General features: G+C 44.1%; 7 protein-coding genes across 7 annotated transcripts; 5 read left to right on the top strand and 2 right to left on the bottom strand.

The window, feature by feature from the left end:
• The first annotated feature begins 63 nt into the window (after positions 1 to 63).
• On the top strand, positions 64 to 1,916 carry EDB91DRAFT_1097301 (WD40 repeat-containing protein). Its single transcript, XM_041317051.1, has 8 exons — positions 64 to 106; positions 157 to 445; positions 508 to 671; positions 722 to 848; positions 897 to 999; positions 1,048 to 1,113; positions 1,164 to 1,417; positions 1,475 to 1,916. Exons 2-8 carry the CDS (start codon positions 163 to 165, stop codon positions 1,528 to 1,530), a joined length of 1,053 nt encoding a protein of 350 aa, XP_041183817.1. The 5' UTR covers positions 64 to 106; positions 157 to 162; the 3' UTR covers positions 1,531 to 1,916.
• On the top strand, positions 1,485 to 3,014 carry EDB91DRAFT_1277142 (ubiquitin; the record flags this gene model as incomplete). Its single annotated transcript, XM_041324670.1, has 2 exons — positions 1,485 to 2,156; positions 2,207 to 3,014. Coding segments are annotated over exons 1-2 (1,155 nt in total), but the record flags the coding sequence as incomplete, so codon positions are not given.
• On the bottom strand, positions 2,902 to 4,282 carry EDB91DRAFT_273217 (Fcf1-domain-containing protein). Its single transcript, XM_041326668.1, has 5 exons — positions 4,149 to 4,282; positions 4,006 to 4,095; positions 3,803 to 3,946; positions 3,584 to 3,738; positions 2,902 to 3,530 (listed from the first exon to the last, which is right to left on the bottom strand). The coding sequence occupies exons 1-5, from the start codon at positions 4,234 to 4,236 to the stop codon at positions 3,171 to 3,173; spliced, it is 837 nt and encodes a 278-aa protein (XP_041183815.1). The 5' UTR covers positions 4,237 to 4,282; the 3' UTR covers positions 2,902 to 3,170.
• A 24-nt stretch (positions 4,283 to 4,306) lies between these two features.
• EDB91DRAFT_1097293 (uncharacterized protein) lies at positions 4,307 to 5,778 on the top strand. Its single transcript, XM_041317050.1, has 8 exons — positions 4,307 to 4,405; positions 4,455 to 4,510; positions 4,561 to 4,645; positions 4,702 to 4,765; positions 4,815 to 5,054; positions 5,100 to 5,191; positions 5,244 to 5,664; positions 5,720 to 5,778. Exons 1-7 carry the CDS (start codon positions 4,359 to 4,361, stop codon positions 5,359 to 5,361), a joined length of 702 nt encoding a protein of 233 aa, XP_041183814.1. The 5' UTR covers positions 4,307 to 4,358; the 3' UTR covers positions 5,362 to 5,664; positions 5,720 to 5,778.
• On the bottom strand, positions 5,650 to 6,097 carry EDB91DRAFT_273114 (uncharacterized protein). Its single transcript, XM_041326667.1, has one exon. The coding sequence runs from the start codon at positions 6,058 to 6,060 to the stop codon at positions 5,716 to 5,718; it is 345 nt and encodes a 114-aa protein (XP_041183813.1). The 5' UTR covers positions 6,061 to 6,097; the 3' UTR covers positions 5,650 to 5,715.
• Positions 6,098 to 6,161: 64 nt separating this feature from the next.
• On the top strand, positions 6,162 to 7,613 carry EDB91DRAFT_1097281 (uncharacterized protein). The gene is made up of 7 exons (XM_041317049.1): positions 6,162 to 6,373; positions 6,431 to 6,538; positions 6,591 to 6,690; positions 6,742 to 6,801; positions 6,848 to 7,073; positions 7,128 to 7,444; positions 7,497 to 7,613. Exons 1-6 carry the CDS (start codon positions 6,182 to 6,184, stop codon positions 7,201 to 7,203), a joined length of 762 nt encoding a protein of 253 aa, XP_041183812.1. The 5' UTR covers positions 6,162 to 6,181; the 3' UTR covers positions 7,204 to 7,444; positions 7,497 to 7,613.
• On the top strand, positions 7,527 to 8,353 carry EDB91DRAFT_273078 (uncharacterized protein). The gene is made up of 3 exons (XM_041326666.1): positions 7,527 to 7,613; positions 7,725 to 8,269; positions 8,322 to 8,353. Exon 2 carries the CDS (start codon positions 7,909 to 7,911, stop codon positions 8,266 to 8,268), a length of 360 nt encoding a protein of 119 aa, XP_041183811.1. The 5' UTR covers positions 7,527 to 7,613; positions 7,725 to 7,908; the 3' UTR covers position 8,269; positions 8,322 to 8,353.
• Positions 8,354 to 19,331: the final 10,978 nt, after the last annotated feature.

Below are 19,331 nucleotides of genomic sequence, written 5' to 3'. Positions count from 1 at the left end.
CCCCAGATACCGCGGCTGTACATACTACCCCAAGTAGTACCTACTACCTAGTATGTACTTGTACTAAGATCTTCTTTCACGGGCAACATATCTGGTACAACAGATAGTATGTACCAGACTGAGAATTCGCATCCTACCCGCTCACCCAATTTCTAGTTGCTCATGGCCATCGAAGACATTCGTACAATGAACGGGTCTGATGAAGACACCTTGCAAATGGATGCCGCTGTGTCAAATGAGAGCTCAGACGAAGGGATCGAGGAAACGACCCCGGACCATTATCTTTCCAACGGGCACATGCAATCTACACCTGTTTCCGATGCAACCATGCCAAAGACCAACAGATCGAAGCCACGATATGCAGTAAAGTATATTTTGAGCGGACACACTATGGCAATATCCTCCCTCAAGTTCAGTCCAGACGGCACTATGCTAGCTTCGTCAGGTGCGCCTCTTTTCTCCGGTGATTAATTGTGCGTTGCCGACCCTAAAAACTTTGGAAGCAAGCCGCCGACAAACTGGTTAAGCTGTGGGATGCTTACACAGGAGAGATCTTGAGAACCTTTGAAGGCCATACCGAAGGTGTCAATGATGTCTCATGGTCCAATGACGGGGAAATTCTTGCTTCAGCATCAGATGATAAGAGTATTATACTCTGGAGCTTAGAGACCGTACGTTGCCTCTACCTCAGTCCTACTTATCATTAATCCCTTTGTTTCAGAATTCTATTGTGAAAACCCTTCTAGGGCATACAAATTTCGTCTTTTGCGTCAACTTCAATCCCCGATCTAATCTTTTGGTCACCGGTGGTTATGATGAGACTGTTCGTGTTTGGGACGTGGCACGAGGTTCGTTGAATTGACTTTGCGCTCTGAATGTAAGCCGAATGTCACTAGGGAAATCATTAAAGATTCTTCCCGCCCACTCTGATCCTGTCACTGCTGTCAGTTTTAATCACGACGGAACACTCATAGTATCCTGCGCGATGGATGGGTTGATGTAAGCATTCATCAAACCATGGCGAAGTATTTATCTAATCAGATCTAGACGAATTTGGGATGCTGAGTCCGGGCAGTGTTTGAAGACTCTAGTTGATGACGATAATCCCATATGGTGAATGGTTTTCGTCGTTATTTCGCGTGGTACTGACTCGGCGTTCTCAGTTCGCACGTCAAATTCTCTCCGAACTCGAAATTTATTCTCTCAGCAACCCAGGACTCGACAATCAGACTCTGGGACTATCAGAAATCACGTTGCGTCAAAACGTACACTGGTCACACCAATAGGACATACTGTCTGTTCACTTGCTTCAGTACTACTCAAACATTATGCGTAGTGAGTGGCAGTGAGGACTCAAAAATATACATATGGGACTTGCAAAGTCGCGAAGTACTACAGGTTCTCGAGGGCCACAGAGGTACATCTTCGCATTTCCTTAGTGCCATTGTGATGGGTGGCTGATGTGAATGGGCAGATGCAGTCTTAGCAATTGCGGTAAGCAAAACTCGGCATGAGCTTGTCATCGACTGAAGTTAGCGCTCAGACTCATCCTATTCGTAACATTATGGCTTCTGCTTCAATGGAGAAAGACCTGACAATCAGGCTATGGTATGATGAATGACTTGCCTTGTTCAGAATGCGCAGTTACAAGGAAGCTGGATCACAAGAATGCCAAAACAATAATGACTTGATTGACTTGATGCGGCATTCCACGAAATTTTAAAAAAAGTCAAATGTGTCTCAGCAAAAAACGCATGGTTATGTTCCAGAGGACCGAGCAGACATTTCGAAGGATGGGGGAGGGTGGCCATGAAACGTTGCGGGATAGCCTGTTGGCTGTGCACTTGTCTACTACCTAAGCCTTTGTCTACGCACTGCATAAGTGGCAGATTCTGGGCTTGTTTAAACTCCGCTCCGCAGTATATAAGCACGTTATCTAGTGTCACACCAACCTCACCAAGGTCTCACAACCATCCTCGTACTCTCAACCACTCAGGTGAGTATTTTATGATCCACCTCTATATGTATGCAAGACTGACGATGAGCTATAGAATGCAGATCTTTGTCAAGACCCTCACTGGCAAGACCATCACGTTAGAGGTGGAGTCCTCTGACACCATCGATAACGTTAAGGCCAAGATCCAAGATAAGGAGGGGTACGTTGCATTTGAAAGGTGAAGACTCAAAACTGACGGTTGCGTTGCAGCATCCCTCCTGACCAGCAGCGTCTCATCTTCGCCGGAAAGCAATTGGAAGATGGTCGTACGCTCTCGGATTACAACATCCAGAAGGAGTCTACCCTTCACTTAGTCTTGCGTCTCCGCGGAGGCATGCAGATCTTTGTCAAGACCCTCACGGGGAAGACCATCACGTTGGAAGTGGAGTCATCCGACACTATCGACAACGTGAAGGCGAAGATCCAGGACAAGGAAGGCATCCCTCCTGACCAACAACGTCTTATCTTTGCTGGAAAGCAGTTGGAAGATGGCCGTACGCTCTCGGATTATAACATCCAGAAGGAGTCCACCCTTCACCTCGTCTTACGTCTTCGTGGAGGCATGCAGATCTTTGTCAAGACCCTCACGGGGAAGACCATCACGTTGGAAGTGGAGTCATCCGACACTATCGACAACGTGAAGGCGAAGATTCAGGATAAGGAAGGCATTCCTCCTGACCAACAGCGTCTTATCTTCGCTGGGAAGCAGTTGGAAGATGGCCGTACGCTCTCGGATTACAACATCCAGAAGGAGTCCACCCTTCACCTCGTCTTGCGTCTTCGCGGAGGTATGCAGATCTTTGTCAAAACTCTCACTGGGAAGACCATCACGTTGGAAGTGGAGTCATCCGACACTATCGACAACGTGAAGGCGAAGATTCAAGATAAGGAAGGCATTCCTCCTGATCAGCAACGCCTTATCTTCGCTGGAAAGCAGTTGGAAGATGGTCGCACACTCTCTGACTACAACATTCAGAAGGAGAGTACCCTTCACCTTGTACTCCGTCTTCGTGGTGGCTGTTAGCTTTGTCGTTGCATATGCTTGATTACAGACGTTGTACCATTATTCCTACCCCACTGTTACGCCGGTGTTAATCCATACGTTCTCCGGCAGTCTTATAATCGTCGTCGACCTTCTGAGATGAATTGGTTAATAATAACCAGCGTGCAATAGCTACGGTAAAGATGGGGGAACGGCAGCGGTTTTTCTACGCCTTTTCCTCGTTCTGGTCATGGTAATGTCTTGGGTTCCATCAGCCATTCCTACACTCTGTCCTACGTGCTCATGGTTGATATCCTGAGATTCATGCTTCCGTTTTTGCCCCGATGATCCAGCAGTACTTAAGTTTGAGGAGGTATCTGATATCTCGGCCTTGCTTTTTTGCGAAGGTCGGGAAGAGGCTTCTGGAAGCTTTTTCTTCTTGACGCTCAGTGGATTAGGCCCTTTTGGACCCTTCCTCTTCTTTTGCACTGGTTTGACTTGAGGTACGGTCGCTAGCTCTGGAGCGGACGGACGAAGTGATTGTTCCTCAGTCTAGTTGCAACAACGTTAGTTCAGATCTATTTGTATTTTTTTAAACCTCCTACCAGCTCCTTGGCTTTGAGTGTAGCCTCGCTCGGTGGCTCGAGTACCATGACCGTGCGATTTATGTGAACTACGGGCACCGCAGGTATGATGCGCAGGCTATTGCGCAGGGATTGCGACTGCGTGGCGACAACATATCTGTGCTTGTTAGTGTCGCCTTGGTAAGCGCGTACAGTAATCAGATCCTGTATGAAGGGAACATAGGATGAAACGGAGCGCACCTATTACGCTCAAGAGGCACTCGTCTCCAGGGATAGCCTCCCGATGGTTGCATTTGCGGCGTTCGAACGTCTTTGCGAAATCGACTGCAGGCTGTCGTTCCTTTCCTTGGAGATAGAGCTCTTGCATAGAGCATTGCGTGATCACTGAAAGCAAACTGTCAGACGTTCAGCAAACAACACCGCGGGCGTGCGGGAAGACTCACTGGGCTTCACATTTCCCTGTAGCACGGTGGCAAACTGTTTAGTGAGATCCAGCTTGGAATCTATAGCTATTTTGCACATTTCTGAGTCTACTGTGGAAGGACTTAGGGTGATGCAATAATTGTTTGTCACACCATGAACATACCGAGGATCTGGTAAGGCTGTCTGAATCTAAAAGACATGGAATACAGATGCATGAGTTTGCGATACGTCTTCGCCCGCTTTTGACGCATAGTTTGCCGATCTGCTGTAGGCAAAGTAGATAAAGTTAGAGAAGACTGTGAATTGTTATTTGGTGTTGTTGTCCAAGACTTCCGGTTCACATTCACCAGCCGAGCATTCGATAGTAGTGAAGATGATGCGCGCCCTTTCGTTATTGAGTCTGCTCCTCTCGTGGTCAAGGCAAGTACCATTCCTTTGTCCCCATTGCGTAACTTATCATTTTCTCCAGCATCATCTTTGCCCTGGAGTTGCACGGATACGTACAATGGAATGACCTGTGTCCTAGTGAGTCTTCTGTACGAACTGCGACAAGCACCTCACATGGCAACGACCAGGCTACGAGGCACTTGCATCTGCCAAAGTCCTTCTCGATGCAGGCAAGATGTCTGGACGCGTGACACGGAATGGAAACTTTTCAATGTAAGGCTGCGCTTGACTAAAACGCATTCCCATCTCATCAACTCGAACTTGCGCAGACCAGATGTCCCCCCAGGGACGTATATTCTCTCTGTACTATCCCATGATTACTCGTTCGACCACGTATGTTCTCTCTTTCTGGTTTTGAGTGGTTCTCATTAAACCCACCTAGGTTCGAATAGATGTCTCTCGTTCTGAACCTCAGCCAGAAGTCCGGCCGCACATATTTGGCACTCCTCTCCTCACAACGACCTCCTTTAGCCTTCCTTATCCAATTTTGCTGATCCCCCGTCACAAGAACAGATACTTCTCGCCTCGCGAATCCTTTAATCTCCTGGGGATGTTCCAGAGCCCTATGATGATGATCATGGTATTGACTGGCGTAATGATGCTTGCCATGCCCTACATCATGGTGAGTTTTACGTGTATTTTTCTTTCCGTCCTCATGCCAGTGCAGAAAAACATGGACCCGGAGACACTCGACGGACTGAAAGGACAAGTAAAGGCTGCGAGTAAACAGAATTCCATCCAAAGTGGCGATCCCGGAGGGTACGTGTCCATCGTATGCAATCCCACGAGTTGATATGCTTATCTAAAACAGGCTATCTGCTCTTCTTGCTGCCGAGGAAACTAAAGCAAGCACGCCTGTCGTAAAGTCCAATACAGGCTCTTCAACGCTTCAACAACGGAAAGGTGGTAAAGGCAATAAACGCCGATGATGTAGACTTCTCCATTTCTCATAGAAGGGACGAATAGATGTGGTTGAAAGTGGATATAGTGCTACATGCGTGAATCTACGTTGAGCGACCTGGTGACTTGGGCCGTGAGCTGGACAAAGATGATAGGACACCGTCGGCCTTTCCGATTCCGGGATAATCGAAGACGCAACGGAGCGCAGTATTTCTGTGGAGAATATAGAGCTATATAACCTTAATAATTGGATTGAACAGTACCTCTGCTTGAATCGAGCGACTATTGCTTGAGGATTCTGCAAGAAAGCATGGGATGACTCCATGCTCATGCTGAGAAGTAATACTAAGGTTTCATCAAGTCGACTAGCAAAAGTGCATCGCTTACTGGTCGTCAGAAGTGGAAACAACTTCTAAAACATACATATTGTCGTTCCTGCTGTAGTCCTCGTTGGCGCTGGCACCAGGTGCCACAGACACCTTAACGCCTGTCACAGCCATGTGACTAGAAGTGCTCTGTACTGTTGGTATGTCTCCCTTCGCTGGATCATGATTCAGCACAAGGACATGCTCGTCAGGATGACGCGACAACAGCATCAAAGGCGAGTCATCCGCATAGCGATACTCTACGCTTGCGTGTGCGAGGGAATTGGAACTAAGACCTGAGCTGTGCTGAAGAGACGAATGTGAAACCAAGAGATAGTAAGGTGGTTCAGTAGAAGCAGTCATGTTCCAGTAACGTCCTACCTACTCTCATCAATTATGGGGTAGCTTTACGTAATAATTAATAATAAGTAATGAATCGTGTAAAGTTCAAGTTGTTTGTGTCACTGTAAGTAGTATTGGTTGTATGCGAAAACTATCACTTCGAGCGCGGGCTTGGATCTCCGATGTCTGCTATGCAATCCTCGTTCTTGTTACTGGTTGTTTCTTTGCCATAGCATGTGCCGCGTTGTTATCGCAGGCGGTCAGAACATCACCTGGCAGGTCCTGGACGAACAACTGGGATGCTGTGATCGTTGGAGTGACATACTTGCTTGTGGTAAGCTTTGTTTGCGACGTCTAAACTTCTCATGACAGCGCCGTTCATTATTTGTAGTGCATCATATCCATCGCGTTGTGCGTGAAACGGCGAATTGCAGTGCGTCGCCGATTGCAGAGGATTTCGAAGACGCACCGTTCGATCGTTCGGAATGAGGTTCCTCAGGTGCGTTATATCGAGTTCCTGTATCTAGATGTGTGCTCTGAATATACGAAAGCCCGTTCATGAGTATATTTCGCAAGAATTTGCGCGTTCTTGCTTGGTGTCATATGAATCGCAGCCACGCAACACAGTTCACAGTGGCTGGGGTCGACCAGGTAAGTATAGGATCAGTTTCTTTTGATTATGGGTTTCCACACACACAGAAGGCACTCTACTCAGCGGTATTCGGTTTCGACGCGCTCTTCTTGATACGATCGCGGAAATAGGTGAGCAACTTTACTTCCGCAGAGTATGTAATTTTAATCTGCTCAGATGCCGGAGCACGTCTCGTCATACCCAGCCATCCAAATTTGAAGCCCCATGCACGCATGCTGCACCATTTTAGGTTCCTTCTACCACTCCTGCCAAAGGATGAAGAAGGTCTCTCGGAATTGCACTACTACGATTCAGCCATACAACTCGCGCGAACGGTGGACAGGGAACCGACGGAAGAAGAATACCAGCGGGGAATGGATGCTGTTGATTCCATTCTACAGATGTTCGTATAATTTCGGTGTTTGTCATGAAACGACGTACTGACAGTCGCACACAGTTTGCGGGAGTGCAGGTCGGAGATGCTGGAAGAGTCTAGGATGCAAATCAATACTGGGCAGAATGTGATCTTATGAAGGCCACGTCCTAAGAGTCTTTCCACATCCGCCACCTCCTTATCTTTGTATTCCATCCTATTCATCGTTCAGCGCTCCATCGACGAATTCCGTGTAACTCGCGGAACAGCAGGCTGAATCCTAAAAACCAGGGTCTGGATATTCCTACACCGCCTGCCGTATATAAATAGCTTGTACGCAACTATTTTTAAGCTACCCACCTGTCTTCAAATGGTGGTTACAAGGGAGCCTCATGCTTCTGGTCAGAATTTACCACCATCAAGCCTTCCTGTGCTAATGAATGGCCATTCAAGTCTGACTTTGGCATTGTCAGAGACAGCCTGAAGTGGCTGCAGGACATCACTACGACTGAGGGTTTCATTCTTAAACATGGCCTCGTTCTTCCATATGCTGATACTATTTGCCTCAAGGTGCGATTTGTACTTTTTAAAGTAAGTGCAGTTCATCACTAGTTGAAGGTTCATTCAATGACTTTCACAGCCATGAAGTTCCATGGGGTGAACTGAGTGCCGATGAAGTAGACTCATTAGCAAAACACTTTTTTTTCCCACCACCAAAAAATGGCTGGCCACAGCTTGGTCCCTTCTGTACAGAGCTGTACAGAGCCCACAGAGGCAAAGTGATTTGCTGATTCGGAGGACCTTGATGGTGTGTTATTATTTATTTGTTTGACTAATGTGTACGGTGTTTTAGACTCAGACCTTGATGGCATTTGAAAACTGGTCGACTTTCAATGGTGCTGCAAAGGGTGGTCTTGAGGACAACAAGAAAACTTGTCGTGTTGTGCCCATTCCAGCATATGACATGAAAGGCAATCTGATCAATCTGCGCCATTACTGTCAGACTCTTGAAGGTGCAGCTGTGGAATTATATTTCACTCTGAGACACTGGTCAATCCATCCAAAGAAGAACCAGCTGGAGAACAGTGGTATTGATACCTATACAGCTGATATCATTTTGATCCATGTCATTTCTCCACCCACCCCATGTGCTGGAACATCACTCAAACAAACTGTTTCGTGTTTCTTCAATCCCAACGAGTCACTGACCAAGAACCACTGCTGATGTATGTAGAGAAATCTTTGCCACTGTAGCACAAGACTTACTTTCCTTTGCAGCGCACATCTCAAATTCATGCTTCTTACTCCGGTGCCTTCTTTTTTTATCTTTGATCTCCTACATTCACACTTTGAGTCTCAACTACATTCCTTTTAATACCAACATTCATCTGCACAAATCTCAGTCCTTATGACAAAGTAATATTCCCCCTAGTACTAGTTATGCACACTTCTCTCTGATTATGGTCTACTCTTCCCTCCAATATCTTAGTTGACCACAAAATCAAGTCTGTTTTGATACTACAATTACATGGCGTCAAGCAAGGCTTCTACCAAGGCAGGCAGTGCTTTCTGAGTTGGAAGGATGCCACAAAACCTAGTACAATCGGTGATCACAACCACTGGTTCAGGACAATTTGCAATAGCTCACACAATTCAGCCTCAATAAATATTCTATCTCACCACATATCATTGTACACATATTCTAAGCTGCTATAAAGTTGAATCATCAAAATTGGTGGAGAAATGATTGAGATAGTTGTTAAGGTGTGACAGAGCAGCTGTTTGTCACTCAGTGAGTCTGCTGTGGCAGAGTTTTGATGTCTTGTAGGAAAGATGGGCTGGTAATGCCAAATACTGAGCAGATTTCGCTTCGGACTGCCAGTGACATTGTGTGACTGTCTGAACCAGTGGTTGACTGAAGTTGTGGTAACCAATAGTACTAGATGTTCACCAGAGTTTGCATTTTTTTGCAACAACAATAGCTCCTCAATGTTGGTGCCAAAATGGACAATTCTTTTACCATTGGATAGCCTGATGTTGAAAATACAATGCCTGCTAGTTTTTTTCTTGAGATTTGAAGAGTTGAGTTCAGTGGAGAGTTACTGTGTAGCAGAGTGGGTGTTATTACCAATGTTCACCAAATGGCAAAGGTTTGACACACACACTAGGACTCAGTCAATAATGAAGACAAAAAGAGTATAGGATTGAGAGTTGGGAATGTCTAGGTTCTATGAGTGTAGGAATGAAGAGGTTAAGTCTAAGGAGTACTGACTATGACTACCTTAACTATATACATAACATTGAATTGGAGATATGTGAGTATGAAAGAAATCAGCCAATGAGAAAAGAGTCATATGATACTGCAGATGACATAGCATGATGTCATGGACGGAAATTAAGTGATAGGAAGAGGTACAATTTTAGCCCATGGAGTTGGCAAGTCAATAGGAGATTGAGTGGGTGAAATGTGAAGAGGTGACAACACAACATTGTGAAGGTGTGGTAATGCGAAAGGAGTCACATGACCGGTTCAGGTACTGGAAGTAGCTGAAGGAAAACTGAGAAATGAAAAATGGTTTGTGTTAGGAATCCATGACAGTGGGATTGTCTCAAGAGTTCACACTACGTCACACCCTGCAATTGAACAATTTCACACTCTGCATAACTGCCTATACACCAGCAACCCAACACAAGTGAGATGGATAATGACACATGTGTTTAGTGCCACATTTTGGCACAGTGGAATCTCAATTCATACATCACACTTTGGATGGATTGTCATGTCTGATTGTGTTTCTTATACTGCTGTTATGACTAACATTCACTGAATGGCAAAGGTAAGATCACAACCACTAGGACTCAGTCAAAGACAATGATGAAGAACAAGATAGGATTGAGCATGAATGTCTAAGCCTCCTACAAGTGTAGAGAACAAAGAGGTTAAGTCTAAGGAGTACTTACACTAACTAACCTACTTATATACATAACATTTAGTCGGAGATATCTAAGTATGAAACAAATCAGCCAATGAGAAAAGAGTCGTACAATAACTGCAGATGCCGTAGTATAATGTTGTGATATATAAGCAATGAGGTCATAAGCAGAGATTAAATGATAGGAAGAGAGATCATTCTAGCCCATGGAGTAGGGGAGCCAATCGAAGATACAATAGGTGAAATGTGAAGAGGTGAAACTGTGACAGGAAGTGAAGTCATGTGACCGGTTCAGGAACAAGAAGTAACCGGAGGAAAGCTGAGAAACAAAAAATGGTTCATATTGGGAATTCATGACAACTACACGTCATTCTATCAAGAAAGTAGTTCCAGAGATATCTATTTTAACATGGCCTAATCATGTACAATCACCATATACCATTTCAGAATTTTTCGTGATGATATGACTGCTGGAGTGTGCATTCTATGTGTAAAAATAGCCTCCAGCACCATAAACTGAGCCCTGGCATGAGAACCACTTAGATTTTTTTCACAAAAAAATCTGACGATGTGTATTATGCTGGGGAGAACCTATGTGTGACATACATAAGGATTCTGTATAGAATTGTGTGTGCTAGAGTGAAAACATGAACTTGTGAGACACACAAACCCAGGTGATCATCTAGTATGATAGGACTGGGAATGAGATATCCACAGATGCTGCAGCCCAGCATAAGCCCAACACTTAAGTACTTACATACTACTGGCCTCTCTCATAATCCCTTTTGATTTTCAGGACTTGAAACTTACCCTAAACAAAGGTGAGTACAGCATTATGTTGAATGCTTGATAACATCTATTTTCCATAGCTGGATGGGTAGAGTTCCCCCTTTTGGGGGGTGATACTAATACTTGTGATCAGCTCTACTTCTCTATAATTTGGTTTCCAAAGGGCACATCATTAGTGGCTGTCCTTCATGACATTCACAACAAAATAATAATGGCACCCACACAATTCAATACCAACAGCCTGTCACAAATTTCTAATATGAATCATTTTTCATTTCTTGGTTTTCCTTCAGCTACTTCCAGTACCTGAACCAGTCACATGACTCCTTTCACATTATTACACCTTCACAACATCACCTCTTCATATTTTACCTATTACATCTCTGATTGGCTCCCCTACTCCACAGGCTAGAACTGTCTCTCTTCCTATCACTTAATCTCTGTCTATGATGTCATCACTTATATATCACTATGTCATCTGCAGTTATTGTACAACTCTTTTATCATTAGCTGATTTGTTTCATACTCAGATATCTCTAACTCAATGTTATGTATATAGTTAGGGTAGTCATAGTCAGTACTCCTTAGACTGAACCTCTTTATTCCTACCTTGGCAGAACCTAGACATTTACACTCAATCCTATCTTGTTCATCATCATCTATGACCAAGTCCTAGTGTGGTTGGTTAGTCTTTGCCATTTGGTGAACACTAGGAATAACACAGCCTGCCTGCTGAGACCATCAACTTTGCACAGTGAATGTTCTATGCTGTGCAAGACAGTGGCTCAAGGTTCCTCCTCCAAGCAGTCAATGTAAACCTCACAAATAACAAAAGTGTGTCCATTCATGCATACCTGGAGGTGCTACTCTTTCTTTCTTTCTTCCACAGTCACATTCAGAAATACTCATACATGTAACCAAAGATCATATGCATCCCTGACTCCACCAAGTAAAGAGGGTTCCCTCAAACAGAAATGTTCAGGCACCTGCAAATGAACCTCTGGGAAACTTTCTTTGTTGCTTGAATGATGTCTAGTTCTGAAAATGGTTTGATCTTGCATTCTATTTGGAGCTCACTGATGCAGAAGCAGTACTATTCTGCCCTTGCTTACCTGAGTGTCACTGACATGGTCTTCACTGTTAATGTTAGCCATAACACTCTGGTGAACAATACAATAAACTATGGTGGGTATGCTGACTTATAGACATTCATACCATGTTGTACATGTTGCTTGTAATCTCATACAATATCACACAGGTTTTTGGCATTTTGTTCAGACTTATTCAGCATTTGAGTGCCCAAACCAAACATTCTGAATGTGTTTGAGCATGTAAAGTTTGGTCCAGCATCCAGCGATATCACCAAACTGAACACAATGTCCTGTTCATTGTTAACATTTGTCAATTTGACTTTACTACATACAAAATGACATATTTTCATGTGCAGTTCCCTACATTGACCATATACAAGTGTGATAAACAATATGGTAAGAAAAAGTGAAAGAAACAGCTGAGAAACAAGGGAGTTATTGAGCTTGTTGTGAATGTTGCTGGCAATGACAAACAGTGGTTGAGCAACATTGTTGCCATTTTGGGTATGTTTCTTGTCATTGTTTGTCATACTTGGCAGCAAAGGACTGGTCTCACAGTAGACTACTTGTTTTTCCAAAGGTAAGATAAAAGCATTTATTGGGGTAATTACTGGCAGAATAGGAATATAAGGTCTGGATTATTGTTAAGGTCATGCTCAAAGGGAGGAGAACTCAAAGGGCTTGGCTTCAGCTTGTGTGCTGTGCCCCTTACCCGAGTATGTGCCTTTAATTTCTGGAAGGCAAAGGGAAATCCAACAAAGTCTGGAGGTCAGACACAGGAGGAGTTCGGCAGAATTCCAGGGATTTCAGGAGATGTTAGAATAAGACTACTACAGTCCAGAGTAGAAATGGAACAGAGGTAGACTACCCTAAGGTAGAGCCAGAGATATAGCCTAAGGAGCTGATCCTAAGACTTGGAGGTGGACAGGAGAAGAGACTCAAGTCTGGAGAAACAGGAATGAGCAGGAACTAAGTTAATATTTGAACTGAGGAGGTATGGAGTGTTACAGGAGTTTATATACTGTAGATATTGAAGTAAGTAACCAGTCAGCATAGTACAAGGCTATGTACAAAGTATGTGGAAAGCCTATTAGTAAGTCTATAACAGATCAAAAGAAATGGAGTCGGAAATGAATACAGAGGACGGATCTGTAAGCAAGGCAGAAAAGAGTATAACTGGTAGCTGGAGAAGAGGAGGTCTAAAAGGATATAGGTGTGAGGTTAGGTTTAAATCTGGAAATGAGACAGGAGAGCCAGATGGAAATAAGGATGGAAGTCTAGGTTACTGAGTGAGGATCTGGAGTTCCAGGTCTGGAAATGTGGGATATGACAATTATATGATGTTGAGGTGTACTTTAAACATCAGAAGTACTTGATGTTGGCATTGGTATGACCATTCTTGCCGTTATCTATTTTGCACCTTTGATGCCATATGTTACACATACTTCTTGACTTCTTGCACCATACGAACTCTACCGGGTGTCGATCCTCCATCTCTTAGCTAAGCCGTAACTGTTCGTATTTACATAGTCTCGCATCCTCGACGACACCTCAGTATTGTTTCCAGACAACTACTGAGGTGTGTATACTCGTCTCTCGTATCTTGTATTGCATTTCACTGATGTACACTAGCTTTGCTTAGGTACTTAATATAGTATTGTTTCCAGACAACTACTGAGCTTTGCTTAGCGTACACTTGAGAGACTACAAAATGCAAGGATGTGAGACTGTGACAAGAGAATGTGAGCCTGCAGGAGAGTATGAGAGAGTGTGAGCATGTGAGACTGCAAGAGAGTGCAAAAGAGCATGAGAGATGTGAGAATGTGGGAGAGTGCCAAAGAGTGCAAGACTATGGGAGAGTGTAGAAGTGTGCAAGATGCAGAGGGCACAGAAAGGTGTCAGCAGGCAGGTGCAAGAAACTGCAAGAGACTCTTTAGTAAGAAGAGAAGAAAAAGAAAGAAAAACTGACTAAAATTATATGAGAGTTATTGAGGTAATTACTGGCGGAATAGGGATATAAGGTCTGGATTATGTGATGTTGAGGTGGAGCATATCAACTGTATTGAGGAAATAACTAAAATGGGCTGTGTTTTGGGTGATGTGAAGAAGTCCCTACAGGTAACCAAAAATGTGGTGGTAGCTGATGTAATGGAGGGTAGGCAATGCATCAGATTCATGCATTATTCACAGTACTTTTAGTTACAATGGTTAAGGGTTGGTTCAGTTTAAATTCACCCAAATTGACACCCTGTCATTCATGGTAAATTTGCTCACCTCAAATCCCCCAAACCCTACTGGACCATAACTCAGCAACAATGTCTGATGTGCCAATAGCAACCCACTTTCCTTTGCTACCTCTGCAAACTCCATCCATTTTCCCATACAAATGTTACTAGTTCTTCCCATTTACAATGATGAGCCTCATGATCTCCTAGATGTAGTATGTCTCCTTATCTCATTTTCTTCACAGTTACTTAACTCAATATGTTTCCTTGCAGTTCCAATCACCCCTACCTCCCAATTGCTCTCCCTTGGTGCAGGCCTCAACCCAGGCATGTTCACAAATGGATCCACAAGAGAACATGAGTGCCTACTCCTCTAATCTCAATTATCTGCTCACATCTTGTCAGTTGCGATCAACACCAACACAGATCACCACATCAGTAAACTGCAATGGTCTGTACAGAGCTGTACAGTTCACAAGTGCCATAGCTTGGTCCCCACTGGACAGACAGGCCCATCTCTATATATCTCTGTACAGAGCTTCCCAGAGCTCCATAGTGGCCCTCTAGTTCCACAGAATACATTAGAAATTGCTTTTTTTGTTTTTAATACAACTCAAGTCACACATGTAAAAGTAAAAGTAAATAAATGGATTGCAAAATGAGAAACTACTACTCTAGACATCAAGTAACCTAAGTACAAACTACAGGACACTAAAAATGAGTGCATGCATCAAATAGTGCCAAATGAACATGGGACACTACAAGTGAGAGACAGGGTATGAGAGAGGGGAAAGAGACAGGGAAAGAGATGGGGCAAGAGACAGGCAAGAGAAAGTTGTCATCATTGTGGTTATGCAAGCCAAACAAACTGTGAATAGAAAGGGAGCTTATTAAGGTCGTGCTCAAAGGGCTTGGCTTCAGCTCATGTGCTGCGCCCCTTACCCGAGTATGTGCCCTTAATTTCCGAGGGGCAGAAGGGAAGTCCAACAGAAGTCCAGGGTAAGTCCAGAGGTCAGATGCAGGGGGAGTTCGGTGGAACTCCGGAAGGCTAGGAATGAATAGAGTAAAGCTACTTTGGACAAGTCCAGAGTAGAAACAGAACAGAAATAGACTACCCTAAGGTAGAGCCAGAGATGTAGTCTTAAGGAATAACCCTAAGACTCGGAGATTGACAAGAGATCAGACTCAAGTCTGGAGGAGCAGGAACTAAGATGATATTCAAACTAAGGAGGTACCAGAGTTTTACAGGAGTTTATATACTGTAGGTATCATGTAAGTAATCAGTTAGCAAAGTAAAAGCTATGCCCAAAGCATATGGAAAGTCTATTAGTAAGTATACAATAGATCAAAGAAATGAAGTCGGAAATGAAGTGAAGACAGACGGATTAGTAAGCAAAATGGAAAGGTGTACAACTGGTAACCGGAGAGCAATATTCTAAAAGGAGATAGATGTGAGTACAGAGATGAAGGTGGAGCACCAGGCAGACAACAGGACAGAGAAAAGGATGGAGACCCAGGCTTTCATAGGGGAGAATCTGGAGTTCCAGGTCCGGAGGTACGGAATATGACAGAGCTAGTAGATATATTATCTCAGTCTCAAATAAAAGGACTCTGATACTTGACTAAGTACCTAGTAGATATATTCTAAATGCACTGGAATAGGATGAAGATATAAGTCTAAAATCAAAAACATACAGAACAAGGCTCGGCTGATGTCACACATGCGCGATGTCACTTTGTGCACATCACTCTGCACTTGTACCTGGTCCCTTACCAGATTGTTGGACTCTAACACTCCCCCTCGAGCACAGTCTTCTAAGCTCATCAGCATACAAAGTTTCTGGATATGAGGACAGGGTAAGGCCTTCATAAAGGTATTGGCAATGTTTTCTTCGCTAGGGCAATAGCTGAGTGTGAAGGTGCCATTCTTGACATGGGTTCGAATGAAGTGGTATCTAAGGTTGATGTGTTTCATATGCAATTGAAATTTGCTGTTTGATGCAAGGGCAATAGCTACTCGATTGTCACAGTAGATTGGTGTGGGGACATGCTCGACGTTATACAACTCTTTGAGGAGGAGCTGCAAGTAAAGTACTTCATGAGCCATTATGGTAAGTGCAATATACTTGGCCTCTATGGTTGATAAGGCTATGAGGGGCTGCTTTCAAGCACTCCAGGCTACAGGTCCTCTGTTCAACAGAATGAAATCTCAAACTGTTGGCTGAGTTGTTCCTTAAAGCGCCCAATATGGCAGAGGTGCTAAGAGGTGACAGTCATGTTGTCTACTGACATAGTGATAACAGTGTGCTCATTGTCCTGATACTTATAGTAGATGGCTTGATTGACTTTCAAGTGTGTGTATCCCATCTTCAGGAATGTGCTGGCCAACTCTTCTGACCACTTAAAGCCTGCTTGCTTTAAGCCCAGTGTGAGGTTCAGTGTCTGGCTAGGCTTGTATTTAGGGTTTTTACTTAGCGTCTCACACACCACTTTCCTTACCTTGTCTTCGCATTTTTACTGCTTAGATAAGCAATCAATTCTTCACCAGTTACCAGCATCAGTCTGAGTGACAAGCTTTTTGATGATATTCTACTCTCTATGAGCACTACCAAGTTCTAGTCAAGAAACCCTCCAGGGTTGAATGCACCTCCTTGCAGATATAGCAGTAAGGTAGCAAGACCCAACAATTGTCCTACCCTCACAGGACAAGTTGTTACCACACCGGTAAGCTCCTTAGCAGCTTTAGCACCTTCCTTTCTTGTCCCACCTTCAGGTACCCTGGCAGGGCATGCATGTATATGTCCTCCTTGAGCTCAGCATAGAGGTAAGTACTCTTAATGTTGACCTAGTGGATATGCCAGTCACACTGGGCAGCCATGGCAAGAACAGTCCTAATTGAGGACATGTTGGACATGGGATCAAAGGTGTTGTAGTAGCCAATGCCATATTTCTGACACTGACTGTTCACCACAAGACAAGCTCATAACTTGAGCTTTTCACCATCTGGTCCGTGCTTGGTGGCTAATACATAATGACAGGAATTAGGTTTGTGCTGGGCAGTGAGTTAACAACTGTCCAAGTGCCAAACTTCTCAATCTAATTAATCTCATAGTCAATGGCTTCTTGTCATTCAGCAGTGTCAGGTCAATTAAGCACTTGCTGGAGCATTACCTCAGGCTCTACAGCAGCCACAGCATATGAGTGAGTAGAGATGTTTTCATCCTCCAAGTCTGACTCTGCTGGCTGGAATGGCATTTCTGCTGCTAGACTGAATACTTGCCCCTCATTGAGGGCAGTATGGTAGCTAAGAGGTGGCCTTACTCTGGTGGTTCTAGGTGCAGGTGGCATCTCTGGGTATTGGACTTGTCTAGGAAGGAGTGGATGGGGGCTATGTTAAGTACCATGCTTGGAGGGAGAAGTGGAGGGGTTGGGGCTTGGCTTCAGCTCTTGCACTGCACCCTTAGCCGAGTACATGCCCCAATTTTGGAGCAGGACCAATGTTGTCTGATAATAGGATGGGAGGTCCACTTTGGTCCACTTCAGGGTTGGGGAAGTAATGACTACTAGTGGCAGACTGACAAGTAGGCAGGCAAATGAGGTGGAGGAAGTAAGTTGGAGGCGGAAGGGATCAAGGGGATTGGAGGTAAGATTTATTGGACAAAATTCCCACAGTAGAAACTGGAGAAGACAAGTAATATTAAGACTGAGGAATCTAGGCTAAGTACAGGGTATCTTATATACTCTAAGTAAGAAGGCTATGTGCTGAGTATACAATTTGTAAGTATGACTACAGAGTAAAACATATGAGTTGGAGCAGATATCAATATGTATGAGATGAATCAGTAACTGGACAGCTATAGAAATAACTAGTGATCCAAGAGGAAGTGCTATGTACCAAAAGAGGATGTATGTACCTAAATTGGGAAAGGGGGTCCAGTTGAATGGAACCTATGCAGAAGGTAACCAAATGAGGTGGTCAAGTGGAAGCACTGGTTGGAATGAGCAGACCAACTGGGTCAGGCAGAGGTAGGTGGAGCAGAAGCAAGAGGAAAGTGGGATGGTATAAAGTTGGGTGGAGCGGATATCAATGATGTTGGAAGTGGTTGGATCTGGTATATGATAGGCTGGGTAGGTGCAGGTGAGTTTGTTTGTGATGGTTCCTGGACATTAACATTTTGTGCAGGGTTGTACTCCCCCTCAGCCTGAACACCATCTACAACAATGACTGTGGAGGGCACAAACATCATGTTGCATTCTACCAACATGCACCTCTTTGCCAGCCAGTAGACAATGTAGCCCTTACTTTCAGTGTCAACACCCACAAAGAAGGCATCCTCAGCTTTTGACTCAAGCTTACCAGCCTGCTCCATGTGTACAAGGATGGTACATCCAAACTCATAGCCATAGGAGAGATTAGGGCGCACATTATGGACAAGGTCATAGGGAGTGTGGCCAAGGACAGACCTAGATGGTAAGCAAATTTTTAGCCAGACAGCATAATTGACCACCTCCACCCAAAGGAACTTTGGCAGATTATGCACTATGAGCATTGCACGTGCATGCTCAACCAGAGTGCAGTTAAGTCTCTCCGCCACTCTGTTCTGTTGAGGTGAGTCATGCACCATTAGTTCTCCACTGATGCCATGATCTCTCAGATTGTCACGAATTCCAAACATGAATCATTTTTCATTCCTTGGCTTCCCTCCAGCTACTTCTAGTTACTGAACCAGTCGCATGACTTCACTTCCTGTCACATCTTCACCTCTTCACATATCACCCATTGTTTCTCTGATTGGTTCCCCAACTCCACAGGCTAGAACAATCTCGCTTCCAGAAGAAGTACTGGTCGGATCTTGGGTTTCTCTTTAGTCACTGTCTTACTCATCATTTATATATCACAACATCATGATCAGTCATTCACAGTATCATATGACTCTTTTCTCATTGGCTGATTTCTTTCATACTCAGATATCTCCTCTTCAATGTTATGTATATAAGTAGGCTAGTTAGTGTAAGTACTCCTTAGACTTAACCTCTTCGTTTCTACACTTGTAGTAGACTTAGACATTCATGCTCAATCTATCCTTTGTTCATTATCATCTATCTTGACCGAGTCCTAGTGGTTGTGTGTTAGTCTTTGCCATTCGGTGAACGCTAGTCATAACACACCCCCTCGCTGTTGACATGATCAAATATGAAGACAGCATAGTCAGCATCACAGCATAGGAAGCCAAGACGAGTGAGAACATT

Source organism: Suillus paluster (genome assembly GCF_016628075.1).
Source record: "Suillus paluster strain FC165 chromosome Unknown EDB91scaffold_2, whole genome shotgun sequence".
Lineage (NCBI taxonomy): Eukaryota > Fungi > Basidiomycota > Agaricomycetes > Boletales > Suillaceae > Suillus > Suillus paluster.
This window is presented reverse-complemented; position numbering and strand designations above follow the sequence as displayed.